Below are 19,640 nucleotides of genomic sequence, written 5' to 3' on the forward strand. Positions count from 1 at the left end.
GGCCTGCCTGTCCCTGCTCGTGTCTCTCTCCTGATCACCCATTTAGTACTGTTACCTGCCCGCACTAACATGGTACTCCAGACCCCCTTTCGCTGCACGATTTTTCCTTTCTCTTAGCATTCACCACCTGCCAACACGTCACACAACTGACACTGTATTGCGCATTCACTGTCCGGGTCCCGGATGCTTTGCTCACTAGAATAGAGCCTGGCGCACAGTACGTGCTCCATCAATATTTACTGCATTCTCACTCTGGGCCCCTCTCCTGAGGCCACGTGACCCTGACGCGCACCCCCCCCCCCTCACAGCAACTATGAAATACTCGACTCCCCGGGACCACCTGAACTCACCACGTTATCTCCTAGCGTGGTCCCCTTCCAGGCTTCCCTGCTGGAACAAGCCTGGTGGAACAGCCAGGATCACTGTGAACTCCTTCCCCTCCACGAGCCCCTGATCCTACTCCCCACCAAGCCCTACCCATCACCCCAAGCCCCCATCACCTCCCACCTGGCCCCCGCCTCTCTCCACGCAGCGGGCATGCCACTTTCTGCTTTTACGACGTTGCCCACACTTGCCACTATCTTCAGGATGCAATTCTTCCCATGGCTTATGGGGGCCTCATGATCAGACCCATGCGCTCTGGCCAAATGGAACTTCTATCAGGCCCAAGGTAGCCACACACCCCTGATTTTCCTATGCACAGTCTCAGTCTACGTGTCCAGGTGTGGACACGTGACCCAGGCCTGGACAATCACAGTGTTCTGTTCCTAGGCTATGGTGTTGGTTCAGGGACGCATACGTGACTCAATCGAGGTCAGAAAAAGTTGGCTAGAGACTTTTGCAGGATGCTCTGGGGAGGCTAAGCAAGTAGGGTGTGGGGCTGGAGGTGTGGGGCCATCTCTAGTCACAACCTGTGGAGCCTGCCTGAGATGGAAGCCAACCCAAGAAGATGAAGACAAGAGATGGAGGCATGACTCCCTCATGTTAGCTGGGCTCCTGGATCCAGCCATGCCTGAAGCCATCACTACCCCTCGACTTTCTGGTTACATGAGCCGATAAATGCATTTTTTTGCTTAATTCCGTGGGTGCTGGGTTTCTGTTTCTGTTACTCAAGAGTCCCAACTAATAGGTATCTACATACCCTCTCTCCAACCTCATCTTGACCTGCTTGTTATTGCCTCAGCTCAAGCATCACCTTTTCCAGGAAATCTTCCTTGAACACCCAGACTAGATTAAGCACCTGCTATGTCTCACAGTCCCCTATGCCTACCCCTCGCCATTCTCTATGGTAACTGCTGTTTGCCCCTCCATCTCCCACACTTGACTGTGGGGAGCTCATGGGCTGAGAGGCACTGCAGTCTTTTTACATTTTTTCTTCTGTGTATTCCCACCCTTAACACAGGGCCTAGCACACCCTTAGGCATTTATATTTTATTTTCTGAGCTCACTCTGCTGATCAGTAAGTGTCTTCAGGTATCAGAGTGGTGAAAGAATGGGCTTTGAGGAAGACAGACCTGAGTTTGAATTCTTCGCCTATTAGCTTTGTGACCTTAGGCAAGTCACTTAACCTCTCTGAGCCTCATTTTCTTATCTGTGAAAGGGGGAGAGCAGCTACATACACACAAATTGTATATACACAGCTACATCCACATGCCTTGAGACCATATCGGAGGAGAGGAAACGCTCACTTAATAGCAGCGCCTGCCTCCACCTTCTCTTCCAGCGCCGAAATCCTGCCCTTCCCTTTCATTTCTGCTCCACCACCGGCACGGGCATCCGTCAACCTGCCTGCCAAGAACGCATTCTCCAGTCTTCTGGGATTAGTCCTTATGACGAGGACAGGGCTGACCCCATGCCCAGGACCAGTGACTGTGGTCTGGCCAGTAAGGCGGTACAGATGTTCACACGTGGGCATGAGGCTCCAGGAGGGTGAAGAGAAATCAACCCCACCTGGATTTGCCAGAATTATTAGAGAAATGGCTCTCTTATAGCCGAGATTGCTAAATTAGTAAGATGTATGCCTGGAGGAGATGTTAATGGGGAGAGCATGAGCAAAAGAGATAGTCTGATGATACACTCGAGCACCTGGATACAGCTGTCCCTGAAGGCAACATGCCTCTGGACTTTCCATTTACCTGAGCCATTCATTCCTTTATTTTTCACCTTATGTCACTTTAAATTAGGATTCTACCACTCACAGCCAGACACAGACACGTAATAGGCTTTATTGGACTTGCATGCTTCCACTCAAGTGGTCTCCCAGGCCCCAGCATAATTAAAGAAAAAATGTTTTGACAAAACTAAGCAAAATTGATTTCCAAAGCCTTATTTGAAGACTCAGAGCGATGTCTTGAGCCAGCTAACCACTGTCACTTCTGTCCCAAGGGTACAGACTTAGGTTTCCCACCTGCGAAGCCAACTGGAGAATATCCTCACATAATTTCAAAATGGTGTTCCGATTCTGTTTGCTTAGAAAGTCCTTAGCTAACTTCCCCCTTCCCCTGCCCCCAGTTGTAGTTTATGGCTTTTTTGATGGCATTACCTTCCGCTTGTTTGTTGTGGAGGTTTTGCGATGGCTGACTGCCAAAAGATGGAAAGGCTTGACCAAGAACAAAGCAAGTAATAAATGCCTGCTGGATGTAATGTTCCAGATAAGCTGATCTAAACCTTTTCCCTTGACATTCATCCAAGAAGCGTTAGGCTTTCATCCCGATGATCTTTTGGCACATGAGTGGGGGCCGGGGGTGGGATCTGGGTGCGGGTTTTAAGAGCACACTTTGCAGGCCTGGTCCTGAGGCAGCACATACCTGAGAATCTAGTCACCCGGGTCATTAACCGGCCCTGCTGCCTCCGTCTTGGGCATTCAAAGCAGCCCGGGCCCAGGAGACCCTCCTCCCTCTCGCTTGCTCCTGAAGCAGGCTGAAGAGGAAGCATTCCAAAGGCTTCAAGAGCTGCTCAGAACAAGAACACTTAAAAAATCGAAGGGAGAAACTTATGAGGAAGAAGTGGCATCTCCTCATGCTTCACTGTCTCCCGGGAGCCAGATGTGGAGTAAGTGAATGGCTTTTTCCTAAAGAAAAATGGTTTGCGGCTCTGAGGGGGCCTGTGATCTTGCTGGAAAGTATGTCCTTCTGCAGAATTCCCTGGACATCGCCAGGAACAGGGTCAGGGAGCAAACTGCTGTGGGGAGAGTCCCTGAACTTCTCTGAGCCTCAGTTTCCTCATCTGTAAAATGGGTGAATAACAGAATCCTTGTTGCTATGAATTACTGAGCACCTCTGTGCATCAGGAGCCACATAACCTTATCTACAATCTTCCCAGCAACCCAAGAGATGGTCACTATTATGATCCCCGTTTTACAGGTGAGGGAAGTGAGGTCCAGAGAGGGGAAGTGGCTGGCCGAGGGTCTCCCAGCTTGTGCACAAGCCAGCTGGTATTCCAACTCAAGTGTGTCTTACTGGAAAGGCCCCATGTTTCCACCACACCAGGGCTCCCCGCCATGCCTGCCTCACAGGTCACTGTGAGGGTTCAATGACACCACACATAAAAAGATAAAGATGCACCTTTTGCTCAGAAACCAGCAAGTCCTAGGTGTTCTCATAGTCATGAGAAATGAATGGCTGGAGGCAGATGCAAATCCCCAAAGTCCTCATTACCTGCTTCATCTGGGCTCTCTCTGTCCCTAGCCCTAAGTGGAGAAGGTCCCCAAAGAGCAGAGCTGGGAAAAGACGACAGTAAGGAATCACCTCTTTTCAATGAAGGAGCGCACACCTGGGCATCCTCACCCTCCAGAACATGGGCTTCCAACCATGGGTCTGGCTGAGCCCATCACTTCTGGCCACAACGCCAGCCCCCCAGGCACCTGCCACCCACCGGCGGACCCCACCAGAAGGGGACGAGGGAGGAGCCGTCCCTTCCCACCCACTCTTGTGGGGCTTCAAGCCACATTGGTTTTTCTGGACCACAAGATGAGAATATGTGCTGTAAGCCACGCCACCCCATACACCCCGGGACCACCCAAGGGCTCCAGCAGGAGGACGTGCCCCACGACCTCTGGGATTCAAGGCAAAACTCCAGCCCTCCCCACCCGGCCCCAGCCCCTTGAGTCTCACCTCCCATCACTCGCCTGTGGGAGCCCTCAGCCCCCAGATGAAGGGGTAAGAAGCTGGGTTTGAATTCCACTCCTCCACTTCCCCAGAGAAGTGGCCCAATTCCTCTATGCCCCGTTTCCCTCATCTGAAAATGAGGAATATAAAGCGCCTCCCTGGAGGGTGAGGTGATTTGTACCCAGGAGGCCTTAGTAGAGAACCTGGGGCACAGAAAGACATCAACAAACACTGGCTACAAACATCCCAACTTGGACACCAATTGCCTTCCTGTCTCTGTTCTGTTACTGACACTATTCCTTCCTCCTACAGCACCTCCCTTCCCCCTCACCTCCTCTCTCTAATAATTTGGTAATAATAATAGTAATAGTTGTAGCTATCAATTGCTGAGGGCCTCTTATATGGAAGACTGCACAGAGCACTGCACCTGGACCATCTCCTCCCTAGCACATCCTCCCAAAACAACACGACCACTTATATACTCCTGTGATGGTTAATTTCATGTGTCAACCTGATTGGGCTAAGGGATGCCCAGAGAGCTGGTAACACATTATCTCTGGGTGTGTCTGTGAGGGTGTTTCTAGAAGGGATTAGGATTTAACTGGGTAGATTGAGTAAGGATGGCCCTCCCCAATGCAGGTGGGCATCATCCAATCCATCGAAAGCCCGAATAGAACAAAAAGGTGGAGAGAGGGAGAATCTACACTTTTTGGCTTGAGCTGGGACATTCACCTTCTCCTGCCCTCGGATACCGGCGCCCCTGGTTCTCAGGCCTTCAGACTCGAACTCAATTCTGCCACCAGCTGTCCTGGGTCTCCAGCCTGCAGACAGCAGATCAGGGGACTTCTTGGCCCCCACAATTAGGAAAACCAATTCCTATAATAAATCTTCTATCTGTATAAACATATCTGTATATATCCCATCGGTTCTGTTTCTCTGGAGAACCCTAAGACATCTCCCTTGGTATCCATCTTGTTCCCTAAAACGTCAGCTCCCCAAGGGCAGGGATGGCCTGTCTTGCTCACTGCTGGATCCCAGATACCTGGCACAGTCTGGCACACAGAAAGTGCTTGATATTATGAGACCCCACTGAATCCTCACAAAAACCCACTGACATAAACCGACGATATATCCTTTTAAAATGAAGATGCAAAAGGCACACAAAACAGAAAATTACCAGAGGCCACACAGCGCTCAATGGTAAAATCCAGATTTGAACCTGGGGTTTTCGGACGCCAAGTCATGTGCTTACTAATTATGGAAATCCCACACTCCACGTGGAGCTCCACTCCGGAGCCTTCTCTGCCGGCCCACCGCCCACGGGGCTGGCCTTCTCGAAACACATCAGGGCTGTACTTTGGGGGTGACCTTCCCAGGGGACCTCTTTTGTGCCAGCAGAGCCCCGAGAAGTCAGATCTGAAGGAGCCTGTGGCTCAGCACGGGAGACTGGCGCCCAGGTAACTGGATAATCGGCAGAATGAAAGATCTTGATTAGGGGAATAAATAAGTCATGCCATCACAGGGTCAGAGGAAGGGACTGGATTCCGGCTAGAGCGGGGCAGGGGAGTGGAGAGGGTCGGGAAGGAATGTGAGCTGAGTCTAGAAGGCTGGGCAGCATGGTAACAGGTGCAGAGTTGGGAGAAGCATCTAGGTGGGGGAAAGAGCTTGGGCAGAGGGGCCTGGAGGTGTGACAGCGCACTGGACTTAGAGGAACGGCAGAGGATTCACCGGAAGCAGAACAGTCTGGGGGTGGGCTGGGGAGGGGGGTAAATAATAACAGTAATAAAAATAACAGCAACAATAATAGTAATAATAGCAAACACACACACAGTGCTTACTCCATGCCTGGGCACTGTTCTAGGTACTTAACCCTCACAGGAAATCTACGACAACGGTGCTGTCATTATCCCATTTCAGAGATGAGGAAGCTGAGGTGGAGAGGGAGAGCTTGCCTGAGAGCTCACAGCAGGTCATGCTGGAGCACGTGGTGGAGCAGGGTCTTGAGCCTGTCTGGTTTTAAAGCACGGTTAACCCCTGCTACAGTGGTTCTCAAAGCGGGTTCCCAGAGCAGCAGCATCGGCAGCACCTGGGAATCTACTAGAGATGCAGATTCTCGGTCCCTTCCGGCCCTGCTGAAGGGGGATTCGGGGTGTGGGGTGCAGCAGGCGGTGCTGGATGAGCCCTCCCAGGGAGCCCCTGCTGCTCAGAGCTGCTGCATGACTATACTCCTTCTTGGGAGGGGAGGGCAGGGGAGGCAGGAGGGGAGGGCAGGGGAAGATCTCAGGGCCTCAAGTGCCAGGAGAAGGAGTGGCTGTGACATCCTCTGCAGGCCACTGAAGTCTTCTGAGGCTGGGAGCTGTGTCTCCTCCTCCTGGGTTTTCCCAGCTAATTCACAGAAGACCCTGTGACACAAAGTCTCCTCTTGATCCAAGACAGGCCAGGCAACTGTGGGGGATCAGAATCTGCCACCCCAAAATGTGTCTCTTTGGCTTGATTATTTTTAAGAAGAAAAGACTCTGAAAGAAACTTTGACCTTCCCCCCAACTGCCTAAAAGAATTTAAGATAGAAAGCCTGTTCCAGGAACGAGCTATCACCAGAAGATAACTACAGTGTAATGTAAAAATGTGTCTCTCAGGTCCCAGTGTCTATAGACGGCCCAGCAAACACCTATTTATCAAATATTTCTTCTCCGTCTCCAGGTGAATTGCCTTCCTCCCCTCTGAAGCCCCAAATCACTACCCCCAACCTCCTCCTTTGTCTTTAGCTGAAGATGGTATTTAAAGTGGTTGCTTTGGCCATTCTGGCGAGTTACTCAGTTTTCCTGGGTGTCTCCCACGTATACGTGTTATTAAACTTTGTCTGATTTTCTTCTGTCTTATATCAATTTAATTCTTGGACCAGCCAGAAGGACCAAGAGGGTAGAGGAACTGTCTTCCTCCCCTACACAACACACAACCAGAGGACTAAAATGCAGCCACGGCCCTTGCCTGAGAACACACCATCCACCAGCTGCGAGGTCAGCGACCTCTGACCCCACGGACCTGACCCCCTCTGCAATCCTCAGGACTGTGTGCGCATCACCCGGAGGGTGTGTAGGGACCCTAAGGACCTCAGGGGAGGAACATGCCCAGATCCCCCAGCAGGTGGGTAAGAGCCAGCTGGCCTCAAACCGAGTCTCTCGCCTCCTCAGCGGGGGTTTCCCAGGACACCCACGAGGGCCGTCAGAGCACCCACCCACCAGCTAAACCCACTCCCTGCACTGCTTCCAGCTTCCAGGGGATGGGGGACCCATCCTGTGCTCCAAAACGGTCCGTGTGATTCTGAGCCGGCCACCTTGACTGTCTGGGCCTCAGTTTCCCCACCTTGAAAGGAAGAGTTTGGACTCAATTTCCAATCTTGCTATTCTCCCCAAACTCCCCAAACTGTTAGCCAACAAACATGCACTGCTGACCTACTGTGTGCTCAGGTGGAGCAGCGAGCACAGCGCGTTGGCCACCGAGACGCCTGAAGAGAGATGGAGGCAAGGACGCGCAGGGCCGCGCGCCCCACACCAAACCCCAGCCCCAGAGCATTCTGCCCCGTCCCGCCCACCCGGGCTTCCTCTTCCTCCCCAGCCCCGGGCCGGGCCGGCGGGGGCGGGGCGAGGGCCCGGGCGTGGGCGGACGCGGGACCCTGCCCCAGCCGGCGGCCTCCGCCAGGCTCCCCCCTCCCTGGGCTCCAGCTCTTCCCCGGGGAGGTGGCAGCCGCGGCCCCCACGCCGCCGTGGCCTGCCTGGCCGAGTTTGGGACTCTGCCAGGGTGGGGATGGTTCTGAGGCAGGATGTCACTCACGGCCAAAGGAAGTGGGACGGAGGGTTTCTAATGAGAGAAAGGAAGAGCTGTGCGGGCTGATGTGCATGGGGGGGGTGGGGAGGAAGGGGAAGTAGTGCGGTGGGGGAGGGGGAAGACAGAGACAGCCATGGGGAGTCAGAGATGGGGAGAGACAGAGGAGGGGAGAGACAGAGATGAGAGAGACAGCAATGGGGGAGTCAGAGATGGGGGAGACAGAGATGGGGAGAGACAGAGGAGGGGAGAGACAGATGTAGGGAGAGACAGAGATGAGAGACACAGAGATGGGGGAGTCAGATGGGGAGAGACAGAGGAGGGGAGAGACAGAGATGGGAGAAACAGAGATGAGAGAGACAGAGATGGGAGAGAGGTAAAGATGGGGACAGACAGAGATGAGGTAGCCAGAGATGGGGGAGACAGAAACAATGAGAGCCAGAGATGAGGGGAGACATAAACACAGGGAGACAGGGATGAGAAGGAGACAGGGAGCCACAAAAATAGAGACCAAGAAAGACACTAGAGAAGGAGTAAGACGGGGATCAGGACCAGCCTGGAACAGGAGCCCATCTCCGGCGCCCACCGTGCAGGAATCACTCCCGGCCCTCGGTCAAGGCTCCTGGGGCTCCAAGGAGGAGCAGAACATTAAGAGCAAGCTCGCTGCCAGCCTGGCCCCCTCCAAGCCCCCACCTCCTGTCCCAGGACTCCCCAAATCCCCACCTGCTGAGGACCACCTTCCCCAGCTACATCCAGAACACCCTTTACTCTCACCTCTTTAATAGTTCTGTTAAATGGATTCAATCTTGTTACAGCATTTTCAAAGGAAACTATAACCCACTAGCTTACATTAAAAACACGCCTTAATGAAAAAGTAACTGCAAAACTAAATGCAAAGGAAGCAATCCTGATACCTCCTGGCTGGAGGCTGCCGTCGCCCGAGGAGCCCGGGGAAGCCCGGCAAGGGTCTGCTCTCCGTGCAACAAGAGGCTGCAGAGAAACATTCCCTTAGCAAGTGGGACTTTCTCCGGGAAGTCATCAGAGGAGGCCGTGGAGAGGGAAACTTTCATTTGCCAGGTGAAACCCAGGTTTTCTGACGTGGCACTTGAGAGTGTGTGGTGACTTGACTCCTGCTGACCTTCACCTTTACCATGTCACCTCCCACCCCAACACACACACACACGCGCACGTGCGCGCGAACTTTCTAAAGTCTGTGCCATGAACTCCACTAGACCTACAAAACCACAGCGTCTCACACCTCCAAACTTGCGCCTGTGGTTCCCTCCCCCTGGAAAACCTTTCCTGCCCTCCTCTACCCAGCTAACTCCTATTGGTATAATTTGGACCCCTTCCTCCAGGAAGCCTTCCCTGACTGCCTCCTATCCCTGTGCCAGTGTCCTCCACAGTACTTAGCACCCTGAGTGGCTCTCTGGCTCGCTGCCTCCTCCCCTGGAATGCGCAGGGCTGGGCATTACCCCCATCCTCTCAGAACTCAATGTGGCCCCCAACTCCCAGTTCAGGCTACACAGATATTTGTGGACTAAATGAGAGAACAGACAAATAAAGAACTGAAGGCACCCGAGTGCCCTTGCACAGGCTGAAATGAAAACAAACCCCTCTCTGTGCTCTGTGGAAAAGTCCCAGGCAGAAGCTCCTGGGAGACAAGAACGAGATGACCTGGCTCTAATGGGCCACACCCACCCCCTGGCCCACAGACTCTGGGCCGGTGACCCAGCCCCTATGAGCCTCAGTTTTCTCTCCTCTAAAATGGACACAGTCGTGTTACCTATGCGAGTCGAGCTAAGAAAAATACACGCCAAGAGCTAAGGAGGCACTCAAATATTAACTGCAATCATTATTTGTATTACCACCTTACACTCCCCAAACCACAAAATATCATAACTTGAAGGAACCCAAGAGATAATTAGATCAGGGGTTGTCAGACTTTCCGTAAAGGGTGCAATAACACGTATTTTCAGTTTTGTGGACCATACAGTCTCTGTCAGGACTACTCAACTCCGCCGCTGCAGCACGGAAGCAGCCAGACAAAACGCAAATAAAGGAGCGTGGCTGTGTCCCAATAAAACTTTATTTACAAAAACAAGTAGTGGGCCGAATTCGGCCCGTGGGCTGTAGTTTGCCGACCTCTGACCTAGACCCTCCAAGTGTGATCTTTAGATGAGCAGCACCCGAGCCCCCTGGGGGCTGGTTAGCAACGCGGTGGTAGGCCCTGCCCCAAACCTGCTGAATCAGTCTGCACTGGACCCAGAGCCCAGGGGATCTGTATAAGCACGAAAGTTTGACAGGTGTTGCACCCCACTTGCTAGCCCAGCCCTCGAGTCAGAGATGTGGTTTACCTTCTCTTGTTTGATGCTTCCACCAGAAGGTAAACTCCAGGAAAAGCGGGACCTGGTGGCTTCCTAAATCCTGCACCCCAGCATCTGGCTGAGAATTTGCCACGTATCCTGATTCTGCAAGTAGCACTGAGTGCCTAGTATGACCCAGGCCCAGTGCCAGGGGCTGGGGACGTGGCAGTGACCGCAGACACCAGTGGAGGGCATCACGCAGTGGACATTTTTGCAGTGACGGGATGGATGGACAGCTCCAATGGGCAGCCTCTGAGCCGGGCAGACCTGGGTTCGAATGCAGGTGCTGTCACATCAGGCCTGTGTGACCTCAGAAAAGTGACTCGACTGTCTCTGAGCCTCAGTTGCTGGGCAATGGGGTTGTCAATAACAAATGCTTCCCTGGTACTTGTGAGGACAGAGAAAGGGTAAGGGACGGTGTCTGGGCAGCTGTGCAGGGGGTACAGATGTGCTGGGACACAGATCCACACTAGCCAGTACTCACAGCAGAGGGACCTCGGCTGTCCCCAAGTATCTCACTGTGGGTTACACGGGGACCTGAGCCAGGTAAGGTGGGACCCTGGGGCCCAGGGACAGGGGCTCCTCACCCAGGAGTGTGGACTGGGGACAAGCTTATGGTGTGTTACAGCCTCGATGGTTCACAGTGGCAGAAACAGCATCAGGAGGCCTCAGACAGCCTCTGATGTCCTAGAAAAGCAGCCCGGGAAGGACTCTTGGAGAGCATTGAAACCAGTGGTTAAAAAACAGTTGTTTTGAAAGCAATGGAACTGCTCGTTCAAGTGACATCCAGGCAGGTCCGTGGTGTCCTCAGAGCCCTGAAGACCTGTCAGGGCCAGAGGGCCCTTGGGGCCAGGCAGGTCACGCATGTGGCGAGGGGGAGTGGTCGGGACTGCAGTGACCAGGGGCACCTGGGCCATCTAAGGGGAGCTTCAGGCCCCTCCAGTTTGGTCCAAGCTCCTGAGTTTCCAAAAGAAGTGAGAAATTGGAGTTATTCTCTAAAAATATTTGAATGTTGGCTCGATTTAAAATAAAACACCCTGGGGGTTAAACAAAAACCATCCTGTGGGTCAAAGCCATCGAAAGCCATCAACTGGCAGCTTGTTTCCCAGAGCAGCTGCCATTTCACATGGGGGGAGACTGAGTCTCAGAGAGGGGAAGCACCTTGCCCAATGTCACACAGCGATCTGGAGGCAGAGTTGGGACGCAGCTGCCTCCAAGCTCTTGCCCACCCCCAACTGCTCATGAGAGTGTGGGGAGCGGGAGGGAGTGGGGGATAGGCATCTAGACTTCACAAGCCAAGAGCCCTGTTTGTTCTGTCCATCCAGGAAGCAGTGTGGGCAAAGGGGTAGAGAAAGGGATATTTATTAATAATAAATAATAATTTTATAATAACTAACTTTTTCTGAGTGTTTTCTATGTGCTGGGCATTAAGATAGGGTATTGAGAGGAGGTAAGATGGCAATTAAGAGTGTGGACCCTGGGGGGCCGGCCCGGTGGTGCAAGCGGTTAAGTGTGCTCTAGCGCAGTGGCCTGGGGTTCACTGGTTCGGATCCCAGGCGCGCACCGACGCACCGCTTGTCAAGCCATGCTGTGGCGGTGTCCCATATAAAGTAGGGGAAGATGGGCACGGATGTTAGCCCAGGGCCAGTCTTCCTCAGCAAAAAAAAAAAAAAAAAAAAAGAGGAGGATCACCATCAGATGTTAGCTCAGGGCTGATCTTCCTCACAAAAAAAAAAAAAGAGTGTAGACTCTGGATTCAAATCCCACCTCTCCTACTTCCTAGCTGGGTGACCCTGTGCAAATTACTTCACCTCTCTGTGCCTTGGCACATTCATCCCACAGGGCTGTTGGGAGAATTGGATGAGTTAAAGTACATAAAGGGCCTAGAACATTGCCTGGTCCCTGGTGAGCTCTGTTGATATTAGTTATTTTTATAATTACTGCCTTTTGACAGATGGGGAAACTGAGGCTCACAAAGAGACCTGCTCAACATTCCAAAGAGCCCGCCCGACACGAGCCTCACATTCTGCCTGGTACTTGGGAGAGCACTTCACCCCCATGCCCTCCTGTCCAGCAACCCCAGGAGGTAGGTCCAATTTGTGCCTCTCTTCTGCAGATGAGAAAACTGATGGATGGGGAGGCAGATGCTAACAGCGGCCTGAGCCCACCTCCTGGCCACAGCAGGCTGGGTCAAAAGTCTGGTTGATGCAAGAGTTCACTTGGCAGACAGGTGGCTTTCCTTCCCTTCTGCCTGAGTCTGAGCTGGCAGGATAACACGAAGCTCCTCCCAGGGCGGCAGCCCCAGACACTCCCCAGGGCATGTGGGCGCTGCCCTCCGCGGTCCTTCCCTGCAATCTTTGGGGACTGGCCCAGCTCTTGGGCTGCTCTGCATGAATCATTCCCACGAATCCTCCTCAGGCCACAGCCCCGGGCGGAGGAGACCCGAGAAAGGGCATAGGAGGGGGCAGGCATTCCAGAACCTTCTCTGGAGTGGCTCCAGACCGGGGGGCGGTGGGGAGGGATGTGTGACTGCAGAGAGCAAGGGGGCCTTATGGGTACCAGGAATAGGCAGCAAGTGGGGAGGCCAGGAGGTGCTGCCAGCCAGAGAAGGTCCCACAACACCACATGGCAAATTAAAGCCACCCAGGCCACACCTGGGCTTTCAAATCACCAACACCAGCCACTTCTGACCCACCTCTCTTGCTACAAATCGATCCACAAAGTCACATTGATAACGCACTCTGACAGCCTTCCCGATCCCGAGGTGGTACTGCATCCGAATTCTCAGTCCACGCCCATTCCCCAGCAGGGCACACTGAGGCCCAGAGAGGGGCAGTCCCTTGCCTAGCCTACTCAACCCTGTTTCCATTTCCCCAGGCTGCCCTCCTCGTGCACAGGAATCCAGGATGTTAAAAGGGCAAGGAGGGGAACATATGTACAAATGAGTAACAGCAGGAGGGGCTGGATAGAGCCACCAGAAGGCACGGTCTCAATGCCCCTCCCTAACAGAGCTGCCCAGGCCAGACGAGGCTAGTTGCTGGGAACCCGGAACGCACAGACAGACGAATGCTGGCTTGAGTTCCTGAACCCGCAAAATACAGGTTTACCCTCCGGAAGAACCGATGATCTTCAAGAAACCTGGGGGTTCCGGGTGTGGGGATGATGCCCGAGAGGAGGGAAGGGGGTGTCTGTGTCACAGATGGGGCGTTTGTAACTCAACACTGCTGGTCTCAGGCCTGGGGGTGGCATCTCTTGAAATAAGCAGTGGCTTACTTAGGCCCCTCGTGTGGCCCACCTCACGTGGCCACCAGGGGAGGTCACCTTCAGAGTGAGCATGGGGGGCCAGGGTAGAGCACGGGCAGGACCAGACCCCATTTTGGAGCCAAGGGACGGGCCTTCCCTTTGGATTGCAGTCTAGAAACCCAGCAAGGGTCTCCCTGGCGTCCGCGGATCCTCTGCTGTCAAGGGACCCCGAGCTGGCCTGGGGTGGGAAGGTCTGAGCAGTCTCCACCTTTTCTTCATCCCATGCACAAGTTCCTAACAGGTGCTACCGGGTCCTGGGGTGGGTGCTGTGAGCCCCGGGGGTCCTCACTGCCTCCTCTTGTCCTGCTCAGGGCTTGGCAGCAGGCCCTCAGCAAATATCTGTCACCGTTATAGGAGGAACGTAAGTGCACAGACCTCAGCTAAGCTCTCTACAGGCTTGACCTGTTTCCCTCCCTGATGGTCCCGGAGATGCTCCTGGTGACAGGCAGGACACTCCTTATTCTGCTAATGAGGCGCTTTATTTCATGTGTTAGAAAATAATTTAGAACTAGCACATCAAAGCCAGTGATTTCACAGATTATAACTGCTTAAGAGGAGACTAAATTTATTCCAGATTATCAGAACCCTCATCTGCTCTGGGGGGGAATGTAAAATAGTGCAGCTGCTTTGGAAAAGTTTGACGGTTCCTCAACAGGTTAAACAGAGAATAACTATATGATCTAGCAATTTCACTTCTAGGGATATACTTGGGAGAACTGAAAATATATATCCACACAAAGACTTGTACACAAATGTTCATAGCAGCGTTATTCATAACAGCCGAAAAGTGGAAACAACCCAAATGTCCATCAACTGATAAATGATAAATAAACTGCGGTCTATCCATAACAGTGGAATATTATTCAGTCATAAAAAGTAATGAAATACTAGAAAATAAAGCAAGTACTGATACAAGCTACCACGTGGATGAACCTCGGAAACATTCTTCTAAGTGAAAAGTTTCAGTCACAAAAGGCCACAGAGTGTATGATTCCATTTATCTGAAATGTCCAGCATAAACAAATCCACAGAGACAGAAAGTAGATTAGTGGTTGCCAGGGGCTGGGGAAGGAGGGATTGAGTAGTGACTGGTGACAGGTCCAGGGTTTCTTTTTGGATGATGAAAATGTTTTAGAATTAGACAGTGGTGATGGCTGCACAAGTCTGTGAATATCCTAAAAAGCACTGACTTGAATACTTTAAAAGGATGGATTGTATGGTATATGACTTATATCTCAATAAAGCTGCTATAAAACAAATTACATGAGGTTTTAAAAAAATGAGGTGATATATGGGGCTGGCCTGGTGGCATAGTGGTTATGTTCACGCACTCCGCTTCGGTAGCCTGGGGTTCACCGGTTTGGATCCCGGGCACAGACCTACACACCGCTCATCAAGCCATGCTGTGGCAGCGTCCCATATACAAAATAGAGGAAGACTGGCACAGATGTTAGCTCAGGGCCAATCTTCCTCACCAAAAAAAAAAAAAAATTTAAGGCGATATTAATATATCTTAAGTAAATAATAGTACAATGGGGTTCGGTGGGGTAAATGGTTCATAAATGATGCAATGAAGTCAATTTTACAGTCATGGAAACTGAGGCTGGGTGAGGGGGAATGACTCGCCCAGACCACATCATACTAAACCGGGTGAGTCACAACTTGATCTGTCCAAACCCAGCAGCGTGGCCTAACCACCAGCCCACTGGGCTGAAGGAAAGGATATGAGATGAGGTATGGGGAGAGGGGTCCACAGCCCAGTATGGGAGACAGACCTGCAAGGAGGTTGGTAAGTGACGGAAAAGGCCAGCTACCTGGGGGGGTGTCAACACAGGAAGCACCCAACAATGTCTCAGGAGTGCCAGGCGAGGCTTCCAGGAGGGAGTGCTGCTGGGGGAGGCTTCTGAAGGATGAGTAGGAGTTCACCAGCCCCTTCCCCAGCTTCCCTACAGGACACATGAAGTCAGGAAGCCTGAGGGTGAGTTTCAGGTCTGCCAATCCCAGCTGTGAGAAGAGCCATGGGCATGTGACCTCTCTGAGCCTCAGTTTCCCCATCTGTAAAAAGGGGAGGGGGAAAGGTGACAGGCATAGGGCCTTCTAAGGATTGCGCTGAATCGGATGGTTCCCACCCTTCCTCCAGAGGGGACGGACTTTTGAGTGGGAAAGCCAGACCTCGACCTCTTTCCCATATAATAATGACTTGGCCAGGTCAGGCGTGCCCAGCCTGGTGACCATGCCCCCTTTCCTTTGCTGCCACTCCCAGCCCCAGTTTTATGAGGCACCTCCCGTTCAGCTCTTACTGAAAGGGGTTGGCTGCTGGGCGGTGGGATCCTCTGGCCAAATTTCGCCCCCCTCCTGGCGGGTGCCCCCCAAGTTCAGCAGGGCTCCCCTTACTCCACGCTCTCGGCGCCCCCCTCCCCAGCCAGCGATTTCCGTCCCCCAGCGCCTCCACTTTTGATACGCCTCGCAACTCCACGGCGGCGGCAAGTTAGCTTCCACGCGCCCCCCGCGCGTCCCGGCGCCCGCCGGGGGTCCCCGCGCGCCGGGGAGGGTCGGGGACTCCGACGGGGATGACAAGCCGCCTGCCCCCCGCAACACACACGCACAGACGCTGAGCGCCCCCCGGGCGCGGGGTCCCAAGCGGGAAGCGCGGCCACGGGGCCGGGGCTCCGCCGCACCCGCGGGGAGCGCGCCGGGCGCCGGGCGGCTGCGGATCCCCGGACCGCCGCCCGCACCGCCTCCCGCCCAGCTCCCGGCGCCGGAGCCCGAGCGCCGCGCCGGGCCCGGAGGAAGCCGCGCGGGCCGCGGCCTCCCGGCGCCCCAGGCCGGCCCGCAGGCGGCCCCCTGCCGGCGGCTGCCGCCCAGGCCCCCGCGCCGCCCAGGGCCACCTACCGTGCGGAGGCGCCGCGAGGCCGCCGCGCGCCCAGCGATGCCCGCTCGCCAGCCGCCCCGGCCCGGGGAGGGGGAGGCCGCGGGGGGGCGGGGCGCGCGCCGTGACGTCACGGGGCGGGCCCGGCGCGGCCCCGCCCCCGCCCTCGGCCCCGCCCCCAGACAGCGCGGTGGGGCGGGGCGGCCCCGGACGTGGCCCCGCCCCGGAAGCCCTGCTCTGCGGCCGGCTTACCCCCGGGACCGGCAGCTCACCACTTTCCGTCCCGGGGGGGTCTGTGCAAGAGAGGCTCGCCTCTGTCCATAGGCAGTGAGTGAGATGATCGCCGAGAACTGCTGTAGGGGAGGAAACTGGACCCTGAGCAGGGTGTATTTATGCTGCTGTTTGTGTGAAAAACAAAAGAGGGAGGGGCTATCATGCATATTCATAGACATCAGTGTTCTCAAGGAAGGGGCGAGTTTGCCCTGGCCCTACCTCTGCCCCTCTGCCCCTCTGCCCCTCTGCCCCTCTGCCCCCAGGGACATTTGGCAATACCTGAAGACATTTTTGGTTCTCACAATTTGGGGTGGGGGAGTGTCCTACTGGCATCTAGTGGGTAGAGACCTGGGATGCTGGTAAACATCCTACCATGCACAGGACAGCCCCTTCCCCCCATCCAGCCTAAAATGTCAATTGTGCCCAAGTTGAGAAACCCTGATATACAGGAATAAAATAAAACTCCAGGCTGGTAGATCTCAGCTCAGCCTAAGATACTTAACCTCTCTGTTCCTCGATTTCTCCATCTGTAAAATGGGTGTAATATAATAGATCTATCTATACATTATAGGCATGTGCATTGAATGAAGGGGGGAAAGGGATGCAGGCTTACTTTTCACTGTGAACCTTCGTTCTTCGTTCTGTTTGAATTTTTCTTTTTACTGTATGCATATATTACCTGTTTAAAATAAATTTCTGTGATAGTTACAACCATAACAGCAAACATTTTATATATATATATTATATATATGTATATTTACCTGCTAAGTGCCAGGCATTGCTCTAAACGCTTTATTGATGTTTATACATTTAAACCTTTAATGGCCTTGTGGTCTATTATGATCCCCATCTTACAGATAAGGAAACTGAGGCACACAGATATTAAGTACTGTTGTTTGCCCATGCCCAGCCATGTGTTCCTTCATCGCTCATTCATATGTCCAATAAATAGTGCCTGCTGTGCAGAAAGTGCTGAAACGGACAAATTGAAATCCTCTGCCTGCAGGGAGCCAGCTGTTCCTGGTCTGGAAGCAATATTATCTAGCGTTTACTGTGCACATATTAGAGGCTTTGTACCACTGACCTCAGGAACCCTGCTGGGTGTTTAAAATGTCCCTTTGTGGGTGGAGAAATGGGGATCGAGGGAAAAGGTCTGAAGGGGCCGTATGTTTAATAACATTCTACAACAGCATTTCCTCAGCACCTTGTGCTGGGCGCTGGGGGTCAGCAGGAAAGGGGAGGACTTAGGGCCTTGCATCCAAGTAGGGGAGGCAGGACCCTCCAACAAGCACTGGGGAGTTGGGAACAGGGGGATGGAGCTGGTCCAGGGAGGGAGGGCCAGGGGGTTTCTACTCCATGTTTACACGGAGGCCGGGGGCGTGGTTGTGGTTTCACAGAAGAGCGGGTCACAGGGAGCCGCAGGTGCGAAGGTCCAGTGGAAAGGACCTTTGTCGTGGGGCCGTGCATGACATGCACAGTGGACAGGATGTGGGGAGGGGGGCGAGGAGGTCAGAGGGGCCTGCAGGGGCTGGATGCTACAGGGCTGTGTGGGCTATAGGCAGGAGTCAGGACTTCATCCTGCAGCAGTGGAGAGACATGGAAGGTCTTCAGAGGGGAAGGACATGGTTAGCTTTGCTTTCTGCAAAGATCCTTCTAGCTCCTGTGTGGAGGAAGACAGGCGGGGACACTGGTTTGGAGTCTGTTGAAATACTCCTGGGGAAGTGGCCAACCAAGGGCAGGGCTGGGGGCACAGAGGGAGTGTTCAGGTTCCAGAGATGTTTGGAAGACAGAATCAGCAGATCTCAGTGGCGGGGCTCAAGAAAGAAGGGGACCAGAATGATCTTCTGGTTTCTAGATCGGGCCTTCTCCTCTCAGTCTCCCAACTCAGCAAACCCCTTCAGGTCTCAAGCTGGCTGTTCCGTCCTTGAGGCAGTCTGCCCACCCCCTAGGATATCCTGATGGGACGGACACTAGACCATGCAGCCCGGGAATTGGATGTGGTTTCAAAGGCAGATGAACAAGCTCAGTCCTGTCTGCTCCTCCGGTCTGTGAACAACCAGGGCAAGAGCCTCTTCTGTCTTCTCCCCCAACCCGTCTCCCCTGCATCTGGACAAAGCCTGGCACTTAGGAGGCCGTTAGTCAATAGTTGTTGAAAGCAGGATGAATAAATGTGGTATCAAACAGGTTGATTCTAAAACTCTTTCCGGCTCTGACATTCGAGAAGATGCTGCTGCTGATGATTTGGGTGCTTGCGATGCTCTGAGCGCCTTATATGTATTATATTCACACTGATCATTTACTCCTCCCGACAACCTTCGGAGGTTTGATTATCATTACTCCCATTTTACAGATGAGGAAACAGAGGCTCCATCAGGTAATTTGACTCGACCAAGGGCAACAGCTAGTAAATATCGGAGCTGAGATGGAAAGTCAGTACAGTGGTGGAAGGCGGTGGCCCAGCAGTGGGCGGGAAGCTAGGATAGAGGGGCAGGTTCCCTTCTGCTGGAAGGATGTGGGGTTACCATTCCTTGCTGGCTACCCAGGCTTCACAAAGCACTTTGATCTTGGGCATCTGATCCAGGTGACTGGCTGTCATGGCAACGTGGCTCTAAAGAGATGCTCATCTCTCTAGAACCTCCTCAGGGCACTCCAGCACCATGCTGTTTTCCCAAAACTCAGTTGCTGTGTGTCCATCAGCATCTGGTGCTGGCAACAAAAGGGGTCACGCCTCTGGGTGGTCCGCCTGCTCCCCCATGCACACACACTGCTGACTTTGGGTCCATGCGCTAATGCCCAAAATATTGTAGGTTACCTCCTGTTGCCATGGACAGGAGATGATGCTCCATAACTCAGGTGCTTTGTCTTCCCAGCGCCCTGCGACTCAGAGTCACAGGCTGGGAT

General features: G+C 53.6%; 1 protein-coding gene across 3 annotated transcripts in view; it reads right to left on the reverse strand.

Moving 5' to 3' along the window:
• The window catches only part of TPST2 (tyrosylprotein sulfotransferase 2), a 51,468-nt gene extending 34,654 nt beyond the window's left edge, over window positions 1-16,814 (reverse strand). Inside the window, exon 1 of one of the 3 annotated variants that reach the window (XM_058531675.1) lies at window positions 16,739-16,814. In XM_058531675.1, the coding sequence (XP_058387658.1) occupies window positions 16,739-16,788 (50 nt within the window). In that variant the 5' untranslated portion in view covers window positions 16,789-16,814. Of the gene's footprint in view, window positions 1-7,558; window positions 7,631-16,489; window positions 16,530-16,738 lie in introns of those variants that run through there. The other 2 variants (XM_058531677.1, XM_058531676.1) reach the window with 2 other exon arrangements.
• Window positions 16,815-19,640: the final 2,826 nt, after the last annotated feature.

Source organism: Diceros bicornis, chromosome 35 (genome assembly GCF_020826845.1).
Source record: "Diceros bicornis minor isolate mBicDic1 chromosome 35, mDicBic1.mat.cur, whole genome shotgun sequence".
In the NCBI taxonomy this organism is placed as follows: domain Eukaryota; kingdom Metazoa; phylum Chordata; class Mammalia; order Perissodactyla; family Rhinocerotidae; genus Diceros; species Diceros bicornis.